This window comes from Piliocolobus tephrosceles, chromosome 5, assembly GCF_002776525.5.
Source record: "Piliocolobus tephrosceles isolate RC106 chromosome 5, ASM277652v3, whole genome shotgun sequence".
Classification (NCBI taxonomy): domain Eukaryota; kingdom Metazoa; phylum Chordata; class Mammalia; order Primates; family Cercopithecidae; genus Piliocolobus; species Piliocolobus tephrosceles.
In genome coordinates this window covers 64,120,264-64,129,167 of record NC_045438.1, presented here as the reverse complement: position 1 = coordinate 64,129,167, position 8,904 = coordinate 64,120,264, and the positions used below count along the sequence as shown (strand labels likewise).

Sequence of the window (8,904 nt, the reverse complement as noted above, 5' to 3'; positions counted from 1 at the left end):
GGGCCCGTCCTGGGCCCCATTCTAAACCAGGGCATTTCCAGCTCAGGCCATTCCCTCACCCCCGTACAATGTCTGTCCCCTGCCACAGCCGGTAGTGCTGCAGTAGATTTATGCTGCACAAAAGCTGTGAGCCTTCTGCCTGGGGAACCCCCGCAAAAGCTCCCAACAGGAGTCTGTGGACCCTTGCCAGCAGGGACAATAGGATTACTTTTAGGAAGGTCTAGTTTGAGTTTAAAATGGGTACAACTGGTGTGATTACATCCTGTGGGGCTGTTCCCTGGAGCAGCATTTGTTTCTCTCCATCCGCCTTCTCTCCCACCTAAGTGCGTGCAGCCACCTGATGGAAGATTTGATGGACATGGACATGAGCCCCCTGAGGCCCCAGAACTATCTATTCGGTTGTGAACTAAAGGCCGACAAAAATTATCAGTCTAAGGTGGATAATGATGAAAATGAGCTTATCTTTAATGAGTTGTCTTTAAGAACGGTCAGTTTAGGGGCTGGTGCAAAGGATGAATTGCACATTGTTGAAGCAGAGGCAATGAATTACGAAGGCAGTCCAATTAAAGTAACACTGGCAACTTTGAAAATGTCTGTGCAGCCAATGGTTTCCCTTGGGGGCTTTAAAGTAACACCACCAGTGGTCTTAAGGTTGAAGTGTGGTTCGGGGCCAGTGCATACTAGTGGACAGCACTTAGTAGCTGTGAAGGAAGATGCAGAGTTAGAAGATGAAGAGGAGGAGGACGTGAAACTCTTAAGTGTATCTGGAAAGCGGTCTGCCCCTGGAGGTGGTGGCAAGGTTCCACAGAAAAAAGTAAAACTTGCTGCTGATGAAGATGATGAGGATGAGGAGGATGATGATGATGAAGATGATGATGATTCTGAAGATGAGGAAGCTGAAGAAAAAGTGCCAGTGAAGAAATCTGTATGAGATACTCCAGCCAAAAATGCACAAAAGTCAAATCAGAATGGAAAAGACTCAAAACCATCATCAACACCAAGATCAAAAGGACAAAAATTCTTCAAAAAACAGGAAAAAAACTCCTAAAACACCAAAAGGACCTAGTTCTGTAGAAGACATTAAAGCAAAAATGCAAGCAAGTATAGAAAAAGGTGGTTCTCTTCGCAGAGTGGGAGTCAAGTTCATCAATTATGTGAAGAATTGCTTCTGATGACTGATCAAGAGGCTATTCAAGATCTCTGGCAGTGGAGGAAGTCTGTTTAAGAAAATAGTTTAAACAATTTGTTAAAAATTTTCCTTCTTATTTCGTTTCTGTAGCAGTTGATATCTGTCTGTCCTTTTTATAATGCAGAGTGAGATCTTTCCCTGCCATGTTTGATAAATGTTGTCCAGGTTCCATTGCCAAGAATGTGTTGTCCAAAATACCTGTTTAGTTTTTAAAGATGGAACTCCACCCTTTGCTTGGTTTTGAGTATGTATGGAATGTTATGATAGGACATAGTAGTAGCGGTGGTCAGACATGGAAATGGTGGGGAGACAAAAATATACATGTGAAATAAAACTTAGAATTTTAATAAAGTAAAAAAGAGGGGGTACAAATACATACAGGAGTCACTGATTCAGATTACAATGGGGAAATTCAAATTGTCATATCTACTTCTGTTCCCTGGAAAGCAGAGCCAGGAGAGCGCATAGCACAGCTCCTGATTGTGCTGTATGTGGGAATGGGAAAAAGTGAAATTAAATGAACAGGAGGATTTGGAAGCATGAATAAACAAGGCAAAGCAGCTTATTGGGTAAATCAAATTACTGATAAACGTCCTACCTGTAAAATAACTATTCAAGAAAAGAAATTTAAAGGTTTGGTAGACACAGGAGCGGACATTTCAATCATTTCTCTACAGGACTGGCTGTCCACATGGCTAATTCAACCCTCTCAATTTAACATAGTTGGAGTTGGTAAAGCTGCTGAAGTATATCAAAGTAGTTATATTTTGCATTGTGAGGGGCCTGATGGACAACCTGGGACTATTAAACCAATTATAACTTCTGTATCTATAAATTTATGGGGAAGAGATTTATTACAACAATGGAAAACACAAGTTCTAATTCCAGAACAATTGTATAGCCCTCAAAGTCAACATACAATGTGTGAAATGGGGTATGTCCCTGGTATGGGACTAGAAAAAAATTTGCAAGCTTTGAAAGAACTGCTTCAAGCAGAAAATCAAAGTTCCCGCCAAAGATTAGGAAATAATTTTTGATGGCGGCCATTATTAAGCCTCCAGAACCTATACCTTTAAAATGGTAAACAGATAAGCCAATTTGGATAGAACAATGGCCACTAAGTAAAGAAAAACTGGAGGCTTTAGAGAAATTAGTTACTGAACAATTAGAAAATGGGCACATAGCTCCAACATTTTCTCCTTGGAATCTTCCGGTTTTCATAATTAAGAAAAAGTCAGGAAAATGGAGAATGTTAACTGACTTAAGAGCCATCAATTCAGTTATACAACCTATGGGAGCATTACAGCCAGGATTGGCTTTTCCTGCTATAATTCCAAAAAATTGGCCTTTAATAGTCATAGATTTAAAAGACTGTTCCTTTACTATCCCTTTAGCTGAACAAGACTGTGAAGAGTTTGCATTTACAATTCCTGCAGTAAACAACCTGCAGCCAGTAAGCGTTATCATTGGAAAGTGTTGCCACAGAGCATGTGAAACAGCCCGACAATTTGCCAGACATATGTGGGGCAAGCAATTGAACCTACTCATAAAATATTTTCACAGTGTAACATTATTCACTATATGGATGATATACTTTGTGCTGTCCCCTCTCAAGAAATATTACTCCAATGTTATGATCACTTGCAAATTGGATTTCTCACGCTGGTTTAATTATAGCTCCTGACAAAATTCAGACTACTACTTCTTACTCCTACTTGGGGACCTTAGTAAATGACACTACCATTGTGCCATAGAAAGTAACCATATGTAGGCCGGGCATGGTGACTCACGCCTGTAATCCCAGCACTTTGGGAGGCTGAGATGGGCGGGTCCCGAGGTCAGGAGATGGAGACCATCCTGGCAAACATGGTGAAACCCCGTCTCTACTAAAAATACAGAAATGAGCCGGGCATGGTGGCGGGCGCCTGTAGTCCCAGCTACTCAGGAGGCTGAGGCAGGAGAATGGCGTGAACCCAGGAGGCAGAGCTTGCAGTGAGCAGCGATTGCACCACTGCACTCCAGCCTGGGCGACAGAGCAAGACTCTGTCTCAAAAAAAAAAAAAAAAAAAAAAAAGGTAACCATACATAGAGGTCAACTAAAAACATTAAATGACTCTCAAAAATTACTAGGAGATATTAATTGGATACGACCTGCTCTAGGCATTCCTACCTATGCCATCAGTAATCTATTTTCTATCCTTAGAGGAAATCTTAGTCTCACTAGCCCTCAGCAATTAACAAAGGAGGTCAAGTTACAGCTGATTGAAAAGCAAGTCTATAAAGCTCAGATAAATAGAATAGATCCAGAGAAGACTCTAGATTTGCTAATTTTTTCAACTCAGCATTCACCTACTGGTGTTACTGTCCAAGAACAGGACTCAGTAGAGTGATTTTTTCTTCCACATACTAATTCACAGACTCTAACTCCTTATTTAGATCAAATTGCTACTATGATAGGGATTGTGAGAACTCAGATTGTTAAATTACATGGATATGATCCTGGAAAAATTATTGTCCCTCTCACAAAGGCACAAATACAGCCAGCTTTTTTTTTTTTTTTTTTTTTTTTTGAGATGGAATCTCGCTCTGTCGCCCAGGCTGGAGTATAGTGACATGGTCTTGGCTCACTGCAAGCTCCGCCTCCGGGGTTCATGCCATTCTCCTACCTCAGCCTTACCAGTACCTGGGACTACAGGCACCCACCACCACGTCCCGCTAATTTTTTGTATTTTTAGTAGAGATGGGGTTTCACCATGTTAGCCAGGATGGTCTCAATCTCCTGACCTCGTGATCCACCCGCCTCGGCCTCCCAAAGTGCTGGGATTACAGGCATGAGCCACCGCACCCAGCCACAGCAAGCTTTTATAGTCTTACTTGGCAAACCCATTTAGCTGACTTTGTGGGTATTCTCAATAATCATTTTACTAAAACGAAGCTGTTTCAGTTTTTGAAATTAACTAATTGGATTCTCCCTAAAATAACTACATTTAAACCAATTGAAGGTGCTGACAATGTTTTTACAGATGGATCTAGTAATGATAAAGCTTCTTATTCTGGCTCAAAAACGAAAGTTTTCCAGACATCCTATACTTCAGCTCAAAAAGTGGAGCTTGTAGCTGTAATTGAGGTATTGGCTGCTTTTGATATGCCTATTAATGTGATTTCTGATTCTTCATATGTGATTCATTCCACACAGATAATTGAAAATGCTCAGTTACGATTTCATACAGAGAAACAACTGATGACTTTATTTACCCAATTGCAAACAGCAGTTATGAGTAGAATGCATCCTTTTTACATCACTCATATTAGGGCTCATACACCTCTTCCAGGACCTTTGACTGAAGGGAATCAAATGGCTGATCACCTACTTGCTACTGCAATATCTAATGCTAGACACTTTCACAATTTAACCCATGTTAATGCCTCTGGTTTCAAACGCAGATACAGCATTACCTGGAAAGAAGCTAAAGCTATTATCCAGCGATGCCCAACTTGCCAAATGGTGCCTTCCTCATCTTTTACAGGAGGAGTTAATACTCAACGAAGACTGGAACCTAACTCTCTTTGGCAAATGGATGTCACACATGTTCCCTCATTTGGGAGACTAGCTTACGTACATGTATGTGTGTACACCTTTTTCTCACCTTGTCTGGGCTACATGCCAAACAGGAGAGTCTTCTGCCTGTGTTAAATGTCACCTTTTGCAGTATTTTGCGGTGATGGACATTCCAGCTTCTATTAAAACAGATAATGCCCCAGGCTATACTAGCCAAGCTCTAGCTACATTTTTCTCTATGTGGAATATTAAACACATTACTGGTACCCCATACAATTCTCAAGGACAAGCCATAGTGGAAAGAATGAATCTCTCCCTAAAACAGCAGTTGCAAAAGCAGAAAGGAGACAGAGAATATAGATCCCCACAGATGCAACTGAACCTAGCATTATTAACTTTAAATTTTTTGAGCCTGCCCAAAGGCCAGATGTTATCAGCAGTTCAACAGCATCAACAGAAACCAGCTGCAAACACAGAAACAGAACAACTGATTTGGTGGAGAGATCCAATAACAAAAAGTTGGGAAATAGGTAAAATAATAACTTGGGGTAGAAGTTATGCTGTGTTTCTCCAGGCCAAAATCAACAGCCAATTTGGATACCATCAAGACACCTGAAACCTTATCATGAGCCAGATACCGAGGAAGAGACTCTGGGAGGATCCTGAGGGCCCCCCGGTTGCAGCCATGTCAAGACTGACACTGAGGTGGACCCCAACTGTCACGAGCAACACCTGTCGAACACAGCCACCCACCTGGGGACAGATCAAGAAGCTGTCACAGATGGTAGAAGAAAACCTGAGGAAAGCGGGACAACCAGTCACAATGAATAATTTAATGGTAGCTATGATAGTGGTTATCACCACTGCCGTGAGTATTCCTTCGATAAGGGCTGGCAATAATGCCTGGATGCAATCACTATGACACAGTCACACATGCTTTCTGATCTCAGTATTTACCATAATAAATCTGCTCCTATAAGTGAGGCATACTGCCCTCAAAAACCTATTTATAAAAGTATGGCAAAAGTTCCTATTACTGGAACCACGGCAGTATAGTGGCACCTCAACCTCAAATGATTTGGCCCATTCTAGGAGCTTAACATAAGGATTTGTGGAAACTATTAAATGCTCTTAATAAGATCAAAATTTGGGAAAGAATAAAAAAGCATCAAGAAGGACACTCTACATACTTGTTTTTGGATATTGCAAAATTAAAAGAACAAATATTTAAAGCATCCCAGGCACACCTGAACTTAATGCCAGGAACTGGAGTGCTTAAAGGAGCTGCAGACAAATTAGCAGCTAGTAACCCATTGAAATAGATAAAAACACTCAGAGGCTCTGTGATTTGAATGATGACTGTGCTTTTAATCTATGTTGTTTGTCTTTGTATAGTCTACAGATGCGGATCCCAACTCCTGCGAGAAGTAGCTCACCGTGACAAAGCTGCCCTTGCTTTTATCTCTTTGCAAATCAGAGAAGGGGGACATATTGGGAGCAAGCCCCCCAAAATCTGGCCATAAACTGGCCCCCAAACTGGCCATAAACAAAATCTCTGCAGCACTGTAACACGTTCATAATGGCCTTAATGCCCTCACTGGAAGGTTGTGGGTTTACGGGAATGAGGGCAAGGAACACCTGGCCCATCCAGGGCAGAAAACTGCTTAAAGGAATTCTTAAGCCACAAACAATAGCATGAGCGATCTGTGCCTTAAGAGCATGTTCCTGCTGCAGTTAACTAACCCAACCTGTTCCTTTAATTCAGCCTATCCCTTCATTTCCCATAAGGGATACTTTTAGTCAGTTTAATATCTATACAAACAATGCTAATGACTGGTTTGCTGTTAATAAATATGTGGGTAAATCTCTGTTTGGGACTTTCAGCTCTGAAGGCTGTGAGACCCCTGATTTCCCACTTCACACTTCTATATTTCTGTGTGTGTGTCTTTAATTCCTCTAGCACTGCTGGGTTAGGGTCTCCCCGACCGAGCTGGTCTCAGCACGTGTGGTGGTGTGAACCTGTGGTCCCAGCTACATGGGAGGCTGAGGCGGGAGGATTGCTTGAGGCTGCAGTGAGCCATGATCATGCCAGCCTGAGCAACAGGGGAAGATCTTGTCTCCAAAACAAAAGAGAGATGTATATGGAAGAAAAAACTAACAAGAAGGGGTGATAGACAGCATAAGGCATGTAGGAGAAAGGGCATGTTTCAGTTCGAGCAACTGGGTGGGTATTGTTAACTGTTTAGTGAGATGGAAAATCAGGAATTTTGTTTTAGTCATGTGATCTTATGAGCTATAACTCCTAAATGAAACTGTAACTCCTCCTGGGGAATATGTGCATTTTAAAGAAGAAAGCTCTCAAGGATCAAAAAAGGTGAAACTAGAATGGTGGATTGGCAGGCAGTTGGGTTGTCATTTTTTAATCAGGGATTCAAAAATGGGCTTGGAGAACTGCCTATGGAGAAGGCTCTCAGGGCATAATGACCACATTGTTATAGAGATGGGCACAGACTCTGGAAGAAAGCCTGGGACATTTCTTCCTCTACCTCCTCTAGTCTACATCCCTCCCCTGCCTTTTTCCCTAAGATTTGTTCCAGTGCTACGAACCTGAGGTTTAGTGGAAAATTTCCCCTCAGTTGCTCCTGACTATACTTTGATCCAAAAGGCTGGGTGAGATCTGCCTCACCCTGCAGTCCCTCCCAGAGCAGTCCTCACCTCTAGTTTCCAAGCTCATCACCCTTGAGGGAGGAAATAGCTGTTTCCAAAAAGCTGCCAGACTCTCCCTGGGAAAGGAGACCAATTCATCTGAAAATCAGTGACAGGAAGAAGAAGCTGCAATTGTTGGAATTGAATATTCACACAGAGCAGGAAAGAGAAAGAGAGGCAGGAGCCAGGTTTCCCGAGCTCTGATTCTCAGAAGCCTTGCTCTTCTCCAGAGTTATCCAAGCCCAGCTGTTTCTCCGAAACCCATTCAGAGGAGCCCCTTGGAAAAACAACAATCCTTAGATCAAAAGAATTTGTACCCAAAAATGTTCCTCATAACAAATTCTTGTCTCTCTCCATCTAAATACCTACCACTTGCTTGGCATTTGAAATGTTTCAAGTTATACCAGCTTGAAGAAGTTTCCTATTGATCTCCACTTATTATAGTGAAGTTAGACTATGAAGCCATCAAGAAAACTTGGTTTATACTATCTACAAAATCAGTTAATCTAGAGGAAATCCTCATGCTTTTATAAAAGCAACTTTGCTTTTCATGTAAAATTATAATTATTTATTAAAATGGCAAAAGAAACAATAACCACTCCATTAAAAAGGATATGCAAGTCCGGGCGTGGTGCCTCACACCTGTAATCCCAGCACTTTGGGAGGCCGAGGCGGGTGGATCACGAAGTCAGGAGATCAAGACCATCCTGGCTAACACGATGAAACCCCGTCTCTAATAAAAACACAAAAAAAATTAGCCAGGCATGGTGGCGGGCGCCTGTAGTACCACTACTCGGGAGGCTGAGGCAGGAGAATGGCATGAACCTGGGAGGTGGAGCTGGCAGTTAGCTGAGATCGCGCCACTGCACTCCAGCCTGGGCAACAGAGCGAGACTTGTCTCAAAAAAGAAAATACAAAAATTAGCCGGGCATGGTGGCAGGCGCCTGTAATCCCAGCTACTCAGGAGGCTGAGGCACGAGAATGGCTTGAACTCAGGAGATGGAGGTTGCAGTGAGCTGAGATCACGCCACTGCACTCCAGCCTGGGCAAAAGAGTGAGACTTCATCTCAAAAAAAAAAAAAAGGATATTCATTTTAAAGTTTTATATAAAATATAATTGCCTATGTACAATTGAGTTCCATTCTCACTGATTGTTAATGAGTAATCCCTGGTTTCTCACTCGGGATTTGCCTGGGTCCTGTTCTGGGCCCAAGAACCCCCATTGGTATATTGGTATTGGCATTATCTCAACCTCTGCAAGGTCAGGTCTGCTTCTGTCAGAGTCTCTGCTGGAGTCCCAGTGCCTGGCACACAGCCTGCCTTGTCTTAGGGGACCAGTGATATTTCTTCAAGAATGAATGAGTGGACACAATCCAGCACCAGGACTTCAGGATAAACTGAATCTGGTTGGATTATTTCTGGAGAGGCTGAAAGGAGATAGGATTTAAGG

General features: G+C 42.3%; 1 protein-coding gene across 2 annotated transcripts; it reads left to right on the top strand.

Annotated features, from left to right (window-relative positions):
- The first annotated feature begins 340 nt into the window (after window positions 1-340).
- On the top strand, window positions 341-1,172 carry LOC111538463 (nucleophosmin-like). Of its 2 annotated transcripts, XM_023205838.2 has the most exons (3): window positions 341-398; window positions 702-925; window positions 1,011-1,172. In XM_023205838.2, the coding sequence occupies exons 1-3, from the start codon at window positions 341-343 to the stop codon at window positions 1,170-1,172; spliced, it is 444 nt and encodes a 147-aa protein (XP_023061606.1). The 2 variants fall into 2 exon arrangements, with proteins under 2 accessions (XP_023061606.1, XP_023061605.1); XM_023205837.2 differs by having other exon boundaries at window positions 341-925.
- Window positions 1,173-8,904: the final 7,732 nt, after the last annotated feature.